General features: G+C 45.9%; 1 protein-coding gene across 1 annotated transcript in view; it reads left to right on the top strand.

The window, feature by feature from the left end:
* Window positions 1-17,954, top strand: part of LOC125288580 (thyrotropin-releasing hormone-degrading ectoenzyme-like) — a 161,767-nt gene that overhangs the window by 119,982 nt on the left and 23,831 nt on the right. The window contains exons 10-12 of the mRNA XM_048235052.1: window positions 10,497-10,585; window positions 12,650-12,783; window positions 13,693-13,748. Coding sequence (XP_048091009.1) covers window positions 10,497-10,585; window positions 12,650-12,783; window positions 13,693-13,748 — 279 coding nt within the window. The remainder of the gene's footprint in view (window positions 1-10,496; window positions 10,586-12,649; window positions 12,784-13,692; window positions 13,749-17,954) is intronic.

Below are 17,954 nucleotides of genomic sequence, written 5' to 3'. Positions count from 1 at the left end.
TGTTGTGTGGCTGTAGGTTGCCTGAGCTGGGCTGAAGATAAAAGAAAAAGATAATATCTGAAGATCCACAAATCCACTGAATTGCTAACTCCAGTTGTGACCTGACCCACATTTGGCCCACTTTTGGCCCAGGGTTGCCAGATCAGTGCCAAACTTGCGCTGAATTCATCAACCTCAGCTGCTGTGTGGGTGAGAGTTGCCAGAGGCGTGTTGGGAATAATGTCAGTAAAAATCTAGTTGACCTTGCCCTGAACTGGTCCGGTATCACCAGGCCCAGCCAAGTTCTGGTCCGCATACAGACCAGTCCTTTATCTGCCTCAACTACCGCATGGGTGAAGGTTGACTGAGGTACACTGAAAGTAAAAAAAAAAGGGTCTGCTACTGGAAGCCTCTGACTGGTATCGACCCAGAAGTGCCGGTTCTGTAGCGGATCTGAGCCAGACAGGCAGCGGTCTCCACCGCTGCAGTGTGAAGGATGACAGAGGTGTGCTCGAGCAGGCTTGACATGTGTGGATAGATTAGTTTAATCCCCCATTAAAGCTCCATGAATTATTCAGGGGTCCTTGCATTTCTTTTTTTCTTTTCTCTCTCTCTCTCTCTCTCTCTCTCTCTCTCTCTCCCTTTTTTTTGGTGCCAGACCACGCTTGTGGTTAAAATGCTGCAGCAATCGACCGGGCATCTTAATGGATCTCCGTCTGTCTCTCACCCTCCTGTCAGTGCGTGTTTACGTGAGTGTTGGTGAGGCGAGATGAGATACCCCAGGGAGTGCTGGGATTGCTACAGGAATGGAAGGAAGGATGGAAGGGATTGGAAAGAAGGGATGGAAGGGGGAGGAGGAGGAGGAGGGGGTGAGGAGGAAGATAGGGGGAATGTGAGAATAAACGCATCTCTTTCTGTTACATTCAACAGCTGCAGATACAGCGCAGCAGTGGATTTTGTTAATGTATCGCGTGCGGTATTGTTTTTCTGCTGAACTTGCTGCTGCTGCCGCCGCAGTGGCGCCTGTTCTCTAATTCTGCTCCTCTCCTCTTCAGCGGGAGCGTAATTAACGCACGAGGACAATTCAGGGTGTGTTGGGAGCGAGGGGAGGGAGGGATTATTAGTGACTCCATCAGCAATGGCACCACATTTCGGCGTGGGTTCGACCCAAATCAGGCGAATCTGGTGAATGACTAAATGTAAATGTCAATGTAAAATCAGGCCCACTTCCAATTCCACTGTACAAGATGACTAAGCTACACATTTACTGTAAAATCAGGCCCACTTCCACTGTACAAGATGACTAAGCTACACATTTGCTACGGCTGTCTGAAAATCAGTACATTTACATGTATCATTTAGCAGATACAGGAAAGGAAGGAATCAATGTCAAAGATATTCCAGGTATCATCTGATGTTGTAACAACTGTTATCATTTTGTTGAATAAAAATGGTATAATAATGGACCTTTTTTCTCTCTGGTAGCTGCCAGAATGCACTTCTCTCTGCATTGATCAGGCCCATCCTGGAGTCTGAACAGTTTAAATATCAGGCGGCTTTTTGCCAGGCATGGAGTACCAACAGCTATCTCCCTGGCTTCTCACATTACTCTCCACACTTAAAGCTCGAGAGGCATTTCTCACTCCCATCACTGCTTCTGCCGCCACGCCACCTCGTCCTGGCTTACTAGAGAAGCCGCCGCCGGCGGCACTGCTAGTCTCCCTGGCGGGCAAAGCCCCCCCGTTTATGAGAAGACAAACTCTTAACGGGGTCATTCTAAAGAAAGCTGCTTTTAAAGGTATTGATATAAAAGCAGGGCAGCAAGGAGAGAGAGGGAGAGAGAGAGAGCGATGAAAAGAGAAAGCGAGCAAGAGAGACTGAGGGAGAGTTAGGGGGCAGAGAGAGAGAGAAATAAAGAAAAATAGTGAGGGCAAGAGAGTGAGAGACCATACATGAGAGAGAAAGAGAGAGGGTGAACGAGGGTGAGAGTGTGAACGAGTGTGAGAAACAAAGAGTGAGAGAGTAAATGAGAGAGAGAGAGAGAGAGAGAGAGAGAGGTGAAAGATGAGTGAGGGAGAGCAAGAGAGACAGACAGAGAGATGGAAATAGTGTGAAATGAGTGTAAATGAGACCGAACGAGAGATGGGTAGAGTGTGTGAGTGAAAAAGAGAGGGAGAGAGTGTGAGAGAGAAAAAGAGAGGGAGAGAGAGTAAGAAAGAGAAATGAAATGTGAGTGAGCCAGAGAGCGAGAACGAAAGAGAGTGAGCGAGCGTAAATGTGTGAGAGAGAGAGAGAGAGAGAGATAGAGAGTGGGAGAGAAAGAGAGAAAGGGAGGGAGGGAGAGAGAGAGCCTTCTGGGCTAAACAGAGGCTTTTGAGTGAGTCCCAGACAGGCGGTGGGCTTCAGGCAGGGATTTGCCCGCTAGTGAGAGGCGGTGCAGGGGGGCTTGGCGGAGACTCCCAGGCTACCGGGGGAAAGGAGGCTTACAGAGCCTCAGAGAGGCGTGGGGTACAGCATGCAGCAGTGGGGCAGTATTCAGGGCTGGGGCCAGACCAGAGACACGCGAGGGAAGGAAGGGGTAGGGAGAAGGGGTGGGGTGAGCGATGTGTGGAGTGCGCAGCGTAACTCCAACAGCTACTAACCAAACACTCTCTTTGACTGAGACATTCACATGTACACACATACATGTACACACATAAGCACAAAGACACACATGGACATTATGCTCTCACACACACACACACACACACACACACACACACACACACTATTTTTGCACACACACATTATAAACCATACAAAGTCTATTGTCAAGACACAAGCTCAACATCGCAAAGCAGAAAAAAAGCAGGGGAGAGGGGTGCAGGTTATTTATTCAGTTCTGGTATGCCTGCATTTTCTTTTTGTCCACACTCTGTAATATATTGCTGAGAGGAGCTGTCTAACAGAATAGAGTAGGCTGTATAATAGCCAGGTGATATTACTTGCATAGTACCCTATTGTCTCCCTCCCGTCTGTACTCCTCAGAGTGCCCCACTGCATTAATGGGCCGTGTAAAGCCTTGACTCCAGCACTTTTCCACAATGAAATTCAGAACGCAGCCAGATCGAGGCAGATCAACGCCAGATGTAGAGTGCATCTACCCATCACTTGGGTGCGTGTGGGATATATCAGCCGCTCCTGCATCATGGTGGAAAGAAACACTAACAAAGAATCAGTCCCGAGAACTCCCTCCATTTTGAGGCACTGAAAACCCAGGAGATGAACCCTGAAAAGAGTCCTCTGAGCCAGCTGGTACTGAAGCTAACTAACTCAATAACAACAACTAATACACATCAAGCTCAGTCCAGGTCTGTTTCCCAAACATCAATTAGAGTCAATGAAATAATGAATCAAGCAAAAGAAGAATATTTAGAACATTGGACAAACCAAATTACCACCCAAAGTAGAATGAATTGCTATCTGACCCTAAAAAGAGAATATGAATTGGCAGAGTATCTCATCTCTGTCAGAGATACAAAGCAGAGGCAAACCCTGACCAAGTACAGGCTCAGTGACCACAATCTAGCAGTAGTAACCTCGCTAACCTCCGGCACATTTCCAACAGCGTTCAAAATGGCCCGGGTAACACCGTTACTTAAGAAAGCTTCTCTCAACCCTGCTCAAGTCGAGAACTACCGCCCTGTCTCACTACTGCCTTTCCTATCCAAAGGCATTGAGCGAGCAGTCTCCAAACAGGTCTCTGACTTCCTTTCACAGAACAACCTTCTGGATCCAAATCAGTCTGGGTTCAAAAAAGCGGCCACTCTACCGAAACGGCTCTGTTGTCTGTAACAGAAGCCTTAAAAGAAGCCAGGGCGACCGCTTTCGGTCATCAGTACTCATTCTGCTTGACTTATCGGCTGCCTTTGACACGGTTAATCACCGTATCCTTCTCTCTATACTTCGCTGACATGGGAATCTCGGTTCTGCTCTCTCCTGGTTTGAATCCTACCTCACAGGGCGCTTCGTTTAGCGTATCATGGCTTGGTCAGCTATCTGCACCTCACCATCTCACCACAGGGGTCCCCAGGGCTCAGTGCTGGGCCCCCTCCTCTTTGCTATCTACACCACCTCCTTGGGACAGATTATCCGTTCGCCGCGGCTTCTCATACCACTGCTATGCAGGCGACACACAGCTCTATCTGTCCTTTCCACCTGACGACCCCCTGGTTTCAGCACGGATCTCGGATTGCCTTTCAGACATAGCTACATGGATGAAGGCACACCACCTCCAGCTGAACCTCTCAAAGACTGAACTGCTGGTCATCCCAGCTAAACCTACCATACACCACGACATCAACATCAAATTTGACTCCCTGTCTGTTTCACCGACCAGGACTGCAAGAAATCTAGGAGTTGTTCTTGACAACCAACTAAACTTCTCAGATCATGTTGCCTCAGTAAGCCCGGTCATGCCGTTTTGCACTCTACAACATACGGAAAATCAGGACTTACTTGACTCAAGATGCTACCCAACTTCTGGTTCAGGCAATAGTCATCTCACGATTCGACTACTGCAATGCCCTCCTGACAGGTCTCCCAGCCTGCGCCCAGTGAAACCACTTCAGATGATCCAGAAGCCTTGGTGGGCCCTGGTCTACAACCAACCCAAAAGGGCACATGTTACCCGCTGCTCATCCAGCTACACTGGCTACCTATGGCGGCCCGCATCAAATTCAAGTCTCTAACGCTTGCCTACAAAGTAGTCTCCGGCTCTGCTCCCACCTACTTGAATGCCCTCATACAGACTTACACTACCTCCAGACCGCTGCACTCCTCTGACGAGCGACGTCTAGCTCTACCACCGGTGCGCTCAAGCCAATCAAACTTTTCTCATCTGTTGTTCCTCGTTGGTGGAACACACTGCCAGTTCCTACAAGGGCAGGGACATCCTTTTCCACTTTCAAAAAAAACTCCTGAAGACCCAGCTCTTTAGAGAACATCTACTCTCATAGCAACACTTACAACAAGTCTTACTGATCCTAGCACTCACCAGCCGTTTTTAAACTGACAAGTAACTGTTAAAAACAGCACTCACATTGCCGACTTATTCTTACTGTACTCTAATGTTTTTTTAAACTGTCCTAAAATTGTGAGAATTGTTCTAAAACTTACTGTTTACCATGTTGTTAGTCGCTTTGGTTAAAAAGCGTCAGCCAAATGTAATGTAATGTAATGTAATGTATAAATGTTATACCTATATGCTGTTTGTCTATTTTCTTTTTTTGTTATTCTACTGTGTTATCTGTAACACTGGCTTTGGCAACACTGTATCTAAACAGTCATGCTAATAAAGCTCCTTTGAATTTGAATTTGAACACTTTATCAACTTTTATGGTGGTAGCTCTTTATGCTTGTGAGGTGGAATTTTTTTGTTTTGTTTTCTTTAAGTCTTAAAAAGTTTTTAGAGAGACAAAAGAGCCTGCTGTTAATTTCCGTAGCGTTTACACGGTTGAAGATTGCTTGGCAACTGTCAAGCAGTACTGAGCATGAGCAGTATTCATAACCGTGTAATGCCATTGAATCCATTTATTATTCATCACAAGAAGGTCGGAACAATAATAGTCCAAACTTTACTCTCAGTGTGTGTGTGTGTGTGTGTGTGTGTGTGTGTGTGTGTGTGTGTGTGTGTGTGTGTGTGTGTGTGTGTATATGTGTGTCTGTGTGTGTGTGCATGTGTTTGTATATCAGCGTAATCTTAACGGGGGAAAGCGAGAAGGGTGCAATTAAAAAGATAAATAGCTCATCGAATCCCCCTCTGACGGCAAAGCTTCTTGGGATGTTTAAACTGTTTTTCCAGTACTGCGCTAACAGACGGCTACCACTAATGACTGTGGTCTTGTCTAGATGCAAAACAATAGCACCTTTCACGCACAGCACACAACACACACACCTTTTTTTCCCCCTTTTGTGTCAGCTCCTCTTCAGTCAAAAAATTCTTGAAATGAAAGCCTCTCACCACTCATGCAAAAAGTAAATAGCTAAATGAAATTAGCGGTTGGAGGCGCTAATCGATTTCCCTCCCTCACCTGTGGAGATGCATGACTATCAGCGGGGTTGCACAATTACCAGTGCTAATTACATCATGCTCCCTCCGGTGCTCGCCTCTCCCTCTCTCCGCACCGCTTGTCTCCGCTAAAGCACACTTTACACAGCGTCAGGTAGTCTTCGCCAGCCAACATTGGCCAACACTGAAGTCTGAAGTGATTTGGGGAGATTAATATCATCCACGGGTGTTAATATCGCACACAGTGGGGAGAGAGAGAGACGGTGAGGTAGGGTTCACCCCCACAGCCTCTCTGACACTCTGACAGACAAACTCTCTCTTTGTGTCTGCCGGAGAGGGCGGCTTTGAAGCTGGAGCGCTCGACTCATTCAGTCAAGATTCTGTCTCGTAGGAGATGATGTCAGATCGAGGTCAGATCCAGGTCGCGGCAGAGCCGGTGTCCTTTTTGATTCTGACACCTTGATGGCTTCATTCTCATTTTGTGTTATCTGTGCTTCTGCTTCATGGGTGACTGCGACCCAACAGGCAGAGAAATAAGGGATGACCATCAGCTATCTGACCTGGTCACAAGAGAAAACACTGCAAGGCAAGACTGACACAGAGGCCAATGGAAAAATAATAACAATACTATTACCTCTGAAGTATAAGTGTGGACAGGTGTCCTTATGTGTAAGATGTGCAGTTAATGGTTAGATTATGTATTGTATCTTTAGGATGGGTGTTGTTTGGAATGACTTAGTAACTAGATTTAATGACCAATTTTATATTAACAATGAGCGGCTTCATGAAAGGTTGAAAGTTATGTTGAGCATTCAAGTTGTGGGTACTGTAGTTGCATTACTGCAACAATTCCGAAAACACTAGAGATTAGGTTAAAGGTTAAAGCTTAAAGAGAAAACATTGTACCCCTCTTCCCCACAAATGAGTCTTAATAAAACATTTGTCATGCTTTGGATAAAGCATCACAATATCCTTTTCAACCCTGTCTGACAAGCCAAAAATATTATTATGCATTTTTCATGCATTTTATTTTTTTATTTTGATGTTGATACATTGGTAGGCAACCCAGATATCCAAACATATACAAAGCACCAAAAAAGGGACAATTTCATAATATGCCCCAATAGGTTTGGGTCATTCTGTGATTTATGTGATTAACAAAAAGATCAAAGAAAAAAAAAAGAGTCAAAAGCAGAAGTCTCCTCTTTTTTTCTCCTAAAAGTGAAAGATGGTATTGAACCTCGTGACAGCACAAGCCGTCCAGAGACACACTTCTGTCCTACCCGTCTCTGACCCCCTCCCCCCTCACCCACCCCCAGCCCCGAGCCTCGCATGCCTCATTACACACCATCTAACACTGTCCTGGGCCGCTCTGAGGACCCGCGGCAGAAACACTCCCTGAAGCCAGATGATCGATGGAGCCATTGTAGGAGCAAGGGTACCAGCGGCCGCGTCCAAGAGTAGAGATAGAACATCGATTTGTAGCGGGAGGAGAGAGAGAGAGAGAGTGAGGAAGAAGAATATGAGACGAGTAGAAAAAAGAACAGAAGAGAGGAAGAAAGAGAGACGGGTATGAGGTTGAGACAGGGCCAGAGGGAGAATTTAGAGGGGTTATTGACCAGGAAAAAAAAAAGAGACATGCACGTAATTTCTCCCTAGTGAAGCTTAGGGTGCCTCAGCAGGCCAGACAGGAGGGGGTGGACAGGGAAGCTTCAGCAATTACAAAGTGGACTTTTTCAAAGTTTGATGTGTTGGTGCTGTGAGCGAGACCTTGGAGAATGCCACTACCATACCACCTACTGTATTCTCCTTCTGGAAGATCACCACTCAATTCAAATGGGTCCTTGGCAAAACCTTGAGTAAAAATGCTTTAAGTAGATATATTTTAATTTATTTTAGTCTCTGTTCAGTTCATTTTTTTATGATATCATCATCTATGGACTGACTATTCCATTATCTATGGCATGGCAATGCAAATATTATGCAGTATTTTAGAGCAGCTTATTAAAACTTGAATTCGTTGAACATTTTTGTGTACATTTCAGTCTCTGATCAGATATTCTTTAACCATATCATTGTCTATGGCATTAATTAGGGCATAGTCATCATCTATGGCAAGGCATGACACTGCAAACATTACGCAGCATTTTAGAGCACCTTATTAGTGCCTCCTCACTCCAGCATCCCCTTACACTCTTAGTGTGATGCCCAGACAGGATGTTGATGAATTCATTAGCATTGGAGCCACAGTTCCGCACTCTGGCCCTAACTTAGGCCACCTCATTAGTCTTTCGAGCGCTACCTTACAATGCTGTCTAATAAATCGAAGCCACTCTGTCCTCTGCTGGGGATAAATAGCTCTGCTTTTCCCGCCCATCTACTGAGTACAGTAATTTCAACTCATTCCATCAGTCTTGAGCTTGCTCTCTTTTCTCTCTCTCTCAAACGCTCCTTGGGATGAGAGATCACACTGCCCTAGATAGGTCCCCTGACAACAGCTGAGCCTACATGTGGCTCAGTACGGTTGTGTTGTTGTTGTTGTTGTGTTGTTTTTGTTGTTGTGTTGTTGTTGTTGTTGTTGTATCTAGCTACTCATGTCTTTTTCAGATTCATTTATGTATAAAATGTTTGACACGATGACAATAATTTCTACATCACTTTTGCAGTATATTTCCTGTTTCTTTATGCTGGATTGTCAATATTCTACATTTTTTATTTGTGTTTGATTATTTATTCATGTATTTTTGCTTGTTTATTGGTTCCTTAATTTCGATATGCCCAGTGTTTTCAAGAAAAGGAATAGCCTACTGTAGCTGAAACTATGCATTCAGTTTCCACCATCGTTGTCTTGTAGCAGACGTATTGCCTTCCAGCTATCTGTCTTCGCTAATGACTTTACTGATCACATCATTTCCATTTGCCTCCGTAAGGAACTCAGTAAGGGGGCACCACGTCAGCTTAATGTGCTTACAATGACCCAAGGTTGTCTTTGATCAGCTTCTCTTTAGCTTTTTCAAAGCGGGGTCTTTTGCCCTCTCCCTCCTGGTCCATCAATAGTGCAAGAGCGAGGGAGGGTCTCTCAGAGAAATATTTGTTTTCCCCGTACCAGCCCACTAGCAGGATCGATGTCTTCCCCCAGTGATATTTTGTGATTGGTTTCCCCCACATACCTTTCCACACCCCCAGTGCCAGGGAGCACTGTAACCGCTGAGGCATCGACCCTAGAGATCCAGGAGAGCGGTTAATTGATGCAATTAAATCATTAAGAACCAGGTCAGGGAGCTCACAGGCAGCTGGGTTTTTTTTTTTGTTTTGTCTTTTTATCTTCATGCTGATTAGACAGTTGAGAGTGACAGGGAATGGGTAGAGAGAGAGAGAGAGAGAGAGAGAGAGAGAGAGAGAGAGAGAGAGAGAGAGAGAGATGGGGGTGTGATCAAGAAATAACTGCCTGTCAGAATCAAATTGGGGTCCCCGGACATGGACCCATATGTGGTTGTTAAACTGCTGTTTGCACTGCACCCCCCCCCCCCCCCCCCCACTCTCTCAAATCTCAAACTCCCTGCACCACTCCCTCCCTGTAGTTTTTATCTCCCTCATATCTATAAAAGCATTAATTAACCAGCAGTGGGTTGTCCTCTTAGTCGACGGGGGCTTCCTGCTCCCAGCATGCATTGCGGGTTCCCTGCAGTAATCCAAGCTGGCAGGCGGCAGGCGTGGAGCACCTGGGTGCCAGGGCTTTTCTTGACAGGCGTTAATTTGTCTGGTGGGCAGCAGGGTGACGGCTGTCAGGCAGCATTTGGTGTCTGACCACCCACCTGCCCAGTAAGGGTCGGAGACAACCAGGCTTTGTGTCTAGCTCAGAAAGAGTTCATGAGAATATGGAGATGGTGCAGAATAGTTAGATGCCAATGTCAATTCAAGGTATATCGATGTCTGGTAATTGTTTTGGAAATTGTTTCATTCAATTCATATGCAAACATTTTGGTCCTACATGATGAATACTGACCACAGTCACTTTTTAATTGTTTGCAACATTTAAAGTTGAATTATGTCATGGCTAAGATGTCACAGCCAAACGCTTGTGACTGGGACCAGACTACAGCCCTGACTTTATCCATGTGTTCTTTTCCCCTGATCTTTTCATTTAGAAAATACAGTGCAGTAATGGGAGTGACGCACATGTCAACGTTAAGCAGCATAATGTGGAAAACTGGAAGAATTTTTAATTGAGAGAAATTCATTTTGAATGGATTTTGGTAATTAAAAGAAAAGTCATTTAACTGTTATCTAAAATAAGTAGATCTTAAATTATATTTGATCATTTAGAAAATGTTAGTGTGGGTTTACTTTAAATGGTCTGATGCAAACTAACTTCAATCACACATCTCTCTCTCCTTCTTCCTCTCTCTCTCTCTCTCTCTCTCTCTCTCTCTCTCTCTCTCTCTCTCTCTTTCTATGTCTCACACAGCTTCCAGTGGCACATCCCTTTAACATTAGCTGTGGGAAATTCCACTCACATATCCCCGGAAGCCATCATCTGGGTCTCCAATAAAACAGGTACAATACACACACACACACTCACACACACACACACACACACACACACACACACACACACACACACACACACACACACACACACACACACACACCACACACATCCCACCTAAATAAGCTGCACTTTGTGGTCCCCTAATATTGGATGCCATTATTTGCCTACGTGGTCCAAAAGCGTTTGATGTGTAGCCAGACAAATATTGTCTCCCATTTGTTCCTCTCGTAAGGAAATCAGCCTAATTTTCCTTGGCTCCATGATGCCTGCATGATGTGCATGATGTGAATTTGAACAGGAGCTCTGACATAATTAAATTCCGCTGTCAAGGGATTGGCTCAAATGAGGTGGAGAGGGATTGCTAGTGTCGTGAGGAGTCTTGCTCTCATTTCATTACGGTCCATTCTGCCCCCCAGTGACGTAGGGACAGGACTGGACAGAGTGTTTGCGGCTGCATATGGCTGTCACTGGTTTGGACGGGCATCCAGAAAGCTCCCGAATTCAATTTCTTGCAGAGGAGAATGGAGAGAGCGGAGGAGAGCTGGAGAAAGAGAGCTGGAGAGAGAGAGAGAAAGAAAGAGAGAGAAAGAAAGAGAGGCTCCATCCTCAATCCATTTAACATTTCCATTCTCCCGCTAACTCTCAGGAAAAGTGTCCTGTCATGGGAACAATACACCCCCACACACACACACACACACACACACACACACACACACACACCTCAGGCATGAGCGACTGGAGAAAAGGCAGCCAAAAAAAAAAAAAAAAAAACACAACATGGAAACCCACTGACTTGCGAAAGCGGGGCCATTTTAATATGTGCCCCACGCTTGCACACACATCACACACACAGACAGACACACACACACACACACACACATGCACGCTCAAAAGCCAATGATCCGTACAATGTGGTTGGTGATGCCTGTGCTTCTCGTCTCTCTCTCTCTCTGTCTCTTGTTCTCTCTCTTTCTCTCTCTCTCTCTCTGTATCTCTGTCTCTTGCTCTCTCTCTCTCTCTCTCTCTCTCTCTCTGTCTCTTGCTCTCTCTCTCCCTCTCTTTGTCTCTCTCTCTCCCCGTCCTCTGTTTTGTGATGCGCGCTGCAAATGGGCTTTGTCCTTCTTTAGCCAGCGCCGCTCAGCAGGTCCATTAGTTCTCCAACAGGAGGAGGAAGTGAAGGTTGCGATTCCCAGAGCTGATACGCACGGGGAAGCGAGCTGAGTGTGTTTAAGCAGAGGCCTGGGGGATGTGTGTGTGTGTGTGTGTGTGTGTGTGTGTGTGTGTGTGTGTACACAAGAGAAAAGCAGGGGATATATCTCCGGATCTTATGGTTTCTTGCCTCACAACACTCAGCCACCGTTTCAAACTGTGTTAAATTGTGTTTTGCTCACACACACACACACACACACACACAAACATTAGGGATATAGGTAGCACTGAGAACATACATCTTGTAAGGGATGTTCAACATGGCTGAAAAAGCAGCAATGGAAGGTGGGTTAGCAGATGTCAGGTTACACACGTTCCTTTAAACACATTTGTAGATCTTTACAAGTAATGATCATACACAAAACAAGCAAAACAACCTACCCTGCAGCAAGGACTTTATGGAGTCGATATACACAACAACAATTTAATTGTACAAAGGCTTGTTAGCTTAGAAAAGGGCATCGTAGATAAAGTTGTACCCATTTAAATCACAATGTAATCAGGTACCTTTATCCATGTAATCAATTTCCATTCCCTGATTTGATATGGCTTTTTGACCAAATAATGTCCTTGCCACAACATAATGTGTGAAATAGGAATTGTGAGCAATATTTCTGATCATGACTGCAAGTGTAAAATGGATGCGCACAGCTTAGCACAGTGGAGATGATTTACTGCACTAAGCTTTAGAATGATATCACCTGCTTGATGTGAACAGCAGTAGACTGGTCTGATATGAGGTTTATGCAAAATGGGTCCTGCAGCCTTTAGAGATCCATCACACACACACACACACACACCTGGGTAATGAACTATCTGACATGCCTGTAATGTCCCTGTGTCTCTCCCCGCCTTCACAGAGACACACAAAGTGGGCCAGATGGACGAGGAGACGTGGTTGCTTGGCAACATCAATCAGATGGGCTACTTCAGGGTGAACTACGACCTCCACAACTGGAGGCTGCTGATCGGGCAGCTCATGAACAATCACGCGGTAGGCTCTTTGTCTCTCCACGCTCTCTCCCCCCTCCTCTCCTCTCCTCTCCACTCCTCCTTCTCTCTCCCATCATCACCTATGAACCTCTGTCCATCCATCTTTCCTCTCGGCCTCCGTTTGACTCATCTTTCGCTTCACTCTTCTCCTCTATTTTCATCTCCTCTCCTTTCTTCTCCATTCCGCTTCTCCACCTCACCTATTCTCTCCTTACATCACCTCTGAAATTCCTTCTCTCCTCTCCTCTCCTCTCCTCCTCTCCCCTCCTCCTCTCCTCCTTTCCTCCTCTCCTCTCCTCTCCTCCTCTCCTCCCCTTTCCTCCTCTCCTCTCCTCTACTCCCCTCCTCTCCTCTCCTTTCCTCCTCTCCTCTCTCCTCTCCTCTCCTCTCCTCCTCTCCTCTCCCTCCCCTCCTCCTCTCCTCTCCTTTCCTCCTCTCCTCTCTGCTCCTCTCCGCTCCTCTCCTCTCCTTTCCTTTCATTTCCTCTCCTTTCCTCTCCTCTCCTCTCCTCTCTTCTCTGCTCCTCTCCGCTCCTCTCCACTCCTCTCCTCTCCTCTCCTCTCCTCTCCTCCTCTTTTCCTCTCCTCTCCCTTCTTTGACTCATCTTAGAGGAGGCCGTTGTCCTGCATGGCCTCCCCTCACAGCCTGTTCCTCACCTCCTCTAGTCTAACTCCCCTTCCGTCCTCCATACTTGCCTCTTGTGTGTTGATCTCCATCTTCCTCCGTCTCCATGTAATAGAGCCATAGCCCTGCCCATTATTTGTATGGCCTAATTCTCCTCCTGCCTCCTGCTTTGTGTCCTGCTGTGGTTTGCACACTCTCCCTCCTGGCTCTCTAACTCTCTCTCTCTCTCTCTCTCTCTCTCTCTCTCTCTCTCTCTCTCCCTCCCTCGTCTCTTGTCTCTCTGCAGATCATCTCCATTGGGAACCGGGCTGGCCTCATTGACGACGTCTTTAACCTGGCCAGGTGGGTCCACAGGCTCCGGCAAAGGCGCTCCTCTATCAGAGTGTCCCACATAAATACCAGACATTGACCTGAAAAAAAATGAAATGTCTGACAAAATTAAATCTCTCTGGTCAAATTGTCTGATGGAAATTGGCTAATAATCCCGTCCCCCTAAGCAATCTGAATTTGAGAATAAGCCTAAAATGTAAGCCAATATTAAAGCAAAACGTCCTCTGGTTATGTTTTTAAATTAACAGGCTCTACCGTTTGAAAGTTATTAAACAACACGCATAGCCTATGCTGCATTTCAAATAGAGCCTTGCGGCTTAAAGCGTCCATGTTAAACAACAAACAAATAGGTGAGACAGTTCAAACATGGCCAGGCCTAGGCAGAACTAGCCAAGCGTTTTTCAGAGGCCAGGCATAGCGATGGATGATGATAAATTGGTAACATCTGAAGCCTCAGATGTCGGTCAGCTCCACCACCACCAGATAAAAGCAGAAGTCTTCGGTATCTGTAGGAATCAGTGGCGTTGGAAGTGGAGCTGCGAAGTCGCGGCAGCTCAAGACACTGTCATTCTCGATGTAGACACACCCATGGTACACTGGACGTACAACTGTGTTCTGTACCCAAAGCATACAGTAGGCCCTATGCTTTCTCTGTCTATGGTCTGCAGGGTTAGGGCCTCCGCAGCGGGGAGATTGCTGGTCATGCGGATAATTTCGGCACAATCAAATGGTATCATTGAACCCCGGACCCGAAGAAAAAGAAACTACATTTCCCAGAATATTTCTTAATTTATTGTTATCAAATAAAAGAGGCATAGCATTAGGGGTAGTGGTGTGGCTCATTCGATTATTATTAGCATCTGTGTAAGTTAAACAGTTGAACCACTGGAATATAGCGTGGGTAGCAGCAACAAACAAGCGTAGCCTTTTTAAAACACGAAACAAAGTGGATTCTTGCTATCCATGAAAACATAGATACTGGATAGAACTTGTTAGGCATGTTTAAGTTAGGCTAATGAACATGTTGCATTCTATACAGCCTGATTATGTCATTCTTTAAGCTACACAGCTACACAGTTTTCTTAAGCTATACAGTTTTCTTCAACTTCACTAATTAAGAAGCGATAATAGGATATTTGACCAGCACATCATCAAAATGTCCGGAAAACGAAACCTCTGCCTGTCACTTTGACCGGCACCATTATTTGACCGGAAACTCTGCCCCACACACCCCCACACGCCCACCCCACCCCCCTCCCCTCCCCCCCACACACCCCCACCTCCCCACCCCCCAGTGGACATCCCAGGGTTCACTGGTGGTCAGAGCAGGGCAGCGTGGAGCCCCCTGGCAAGCGCTCCTCTGGGCACTCAGAAATAAGGAGTCTCTCTCTGAGGACGGTGGTTTGTGGGCTGAGTCCCTGAAGTCTGCGGCAGCTCAGATCTCATCCATTTGCTTTTGGTCATCCCCTTGCTCTCTCTCTCTCTCTCTCTCTCTCTCTCTCTCTCTCTCTCTCTCTCTCTCTCTCTCTCTCTCACTCTCTCTCTCACACACACACACACACACACACACACCACACACACACACACACACACACTCTTTTCATTCTCTCTTTTCTCTTTCTCTCTCTCTCACACACACACCTCAAACACACACACACTCTTTCATTCTCTCTTTCTCTCTCTTTCTCTCTCTCTCACACACACACACCCTCAAACACACACACACAAACTCTTTCGTCCTCCCTTTCTTTCTCTCTCATCTCACACACACTCAAACACACACACACTCTTTCATTCTCTCTTTCTCTCTCTCTCTCACACACAGACTCAAAACACACACACTCTTTCATTCTCTCTTTCTCTCTCTCACATACACACAGACTCAAACACACACACTCTTTCATTCTCTCTTTCTCTCTCTCTCTCACACACACTCAAACACTCACACACTCTTTCATTCTCTCTTTCTCTCTCTCACACACACAAACATACACACAACACACACACTCTTTCATTCTCTCTTTCTCTCTCTCACACACTCCTCAAACATACCTCTTTCATTTCTCTTTCTCTCAAACTCACACAACACACACACTCTTTCATTCTCTCTCTCTCTCTCACACACACTCAAACACTCACACAACACACTCTCTCTTTTTTTCTTTCTGTCTGTTTCTGTTTTCTTTACTTTCTTTTTATTGTCTTTCTATTCCTCCTTCTGTTCTTTATTTCACATTCTCATAACCCATCCTCACACTATCTCCTCACACTATCTCCTCACACTATCTCCTCACACTATCTCCTACATTACTAGCTCACTCTATCTCCACTATCTCCTATGGTGCTAGGAGGGGGTACAGCGGAAAGGGGATCTGAAAGAGTCATCCATTCATTGCATTAAATGCCAGCCTCTCCTCTAGGCCTTTCTCCTGCCTTTAGGTGCACAGCAACATCAATTCAGTTGAGGAGTGAGGGCAAGAAACCTATCACCTGTGGTTGTTTTTTTTTTTTTTTTTTCAAAAGTTTACTAAACAACTTAGATTGTAAATCTAACACACAGAGTTGGGCACTGATGAAGATTCAGGAAAATGTGATTTAATGTAGGTTAATCTTAGGTTGATCAGTGAAATGCCTGGGGTCTGGCTGGTTGAAATGATCCACCCTCCCCCACCACCCCGCCCGCCCGCCACCCTCCCTCCCTCCAGGAATGCATTGCAGACAGGCTGTGGCTGTCATGGTGGAATAGCTGCACTCAGTGCAATGTTGCCTGACTGTCAGCGGCGTGGTCTAATTTAGCGTAAAAGATGACACACTTGATGAAAACAAGTGTTTATTAATCCGCCGGCTTCTCCAGACTCCTCCGCTCTGTTCTCTCCACTGGACTCCCGCTGCCCGGGTCAGCACTGCCGATGTGATAGCTCTGTTAACATGTTGCGACTGAAGAGCGCTCAGATTGTTTGTAAATATTAATTTACATTTAGCAGACCATTTCCGTGAAAAAGTAAAGTCAGTGGAGACTGGGATGTTGTGGATGCTTCAACAACGCACACAGGGTATTTAACAACACACACAGGGTATTCAACAACACAGGGTATTTAGCGTGCACAAGGGTATTTAACAATGTAACAGCGCGGATATTTAACGGCACTGGGGTATTCAACAACACAGGTTATTTAACAAGCGCACGCACAGAATTGTTAACAAGCACACCAGGGTATTTAACAACACACAGGGTATTTAACAACGCACACAGGATATTTAACAACGCACACAGGGTATTTAACAACACACACAGGGTATTTAACAGCGCACACAGTGTATTCAACAACGCACACAGGTTATTTAACTTGCGCGCAGGGGTATTTAACGCCTTACAGGGTAGCTTTGTGCCATGCCTACCATTACTGCAACTTTCGGTTCAAATGGGTCCCTCTCTGTAGTTAGATCGCTGTTGTTATTCGTGACTTGTGACCTGCTAGATGCTAGATTTCTTTTTTTTAATAAACACTGCGTGTTGTTTGCATCAGCAACTATTGTTTACTCAAAGAGAATTCAATTAATTTGTAATGCAGACAGCATGTGTAAAGGTCACATTGTCATGCTGAAATGGATTGGAGGTCAAATCTGTATCTGGGCAAATCTGCCTGTACGAGATGTATCCATCACATGGATCCAAGTACAGGGGTGACTCCAGCGCAGACGTTTCGATTCTGAAAAGAAGAGAAAAACTCTCTCCGTTTGGCTTCAACACAGATTAATCTGCGGAGCCGTTCTTTCCGGAATGCTCCACAAATCTTCCCCTAATGGCCAAACAATTAACAGATAATTAAGATGGTAATGTCTATTGTTTTAGTTAGCCGGAGTCTGTCAGAACTAATGAGGGGAGCTGCCGTCTCCGAGGGAGTTTTGCTCCTGACAGTGCTCCTGCTCTTGCTCCTTCTCCTTACTCACCACCCACACTCCTCCAGGAGCACTCTTGGCCGCACACACACACACACACACACACACACACACACACACACACACACTCCTCCACGAGCACTCTGGGCCATATGACTGTATGCTTCACTGCTGAGCACAGCTGCTAACAACCAGCGTTGAACCAACGCATATGCATAGTAGATGAATGCATAGAGGCACGCACACACACACACACACACACACACACACACACACACAGAATATATGCACACACACACACACACACACACACACACA

The sequence above is a fragment of the Alosa alosa genome, chromosome 23 (assembly GCF_017589495.1).
Source record: "Alosa alosa isolate M-15738 ecotype Scorff River chromosome 23, AALO_Geno_1.1, whole genome shotgun sequence".
NCBI lineage: Eukaryota > Metazoa > Chordata > Actinopteri > Clupeiformes > Clupeidae > Alosa > Alosa alosa.
This window is presented reverse-complemented; position numbering and strand designations above follow the sequence as displayed.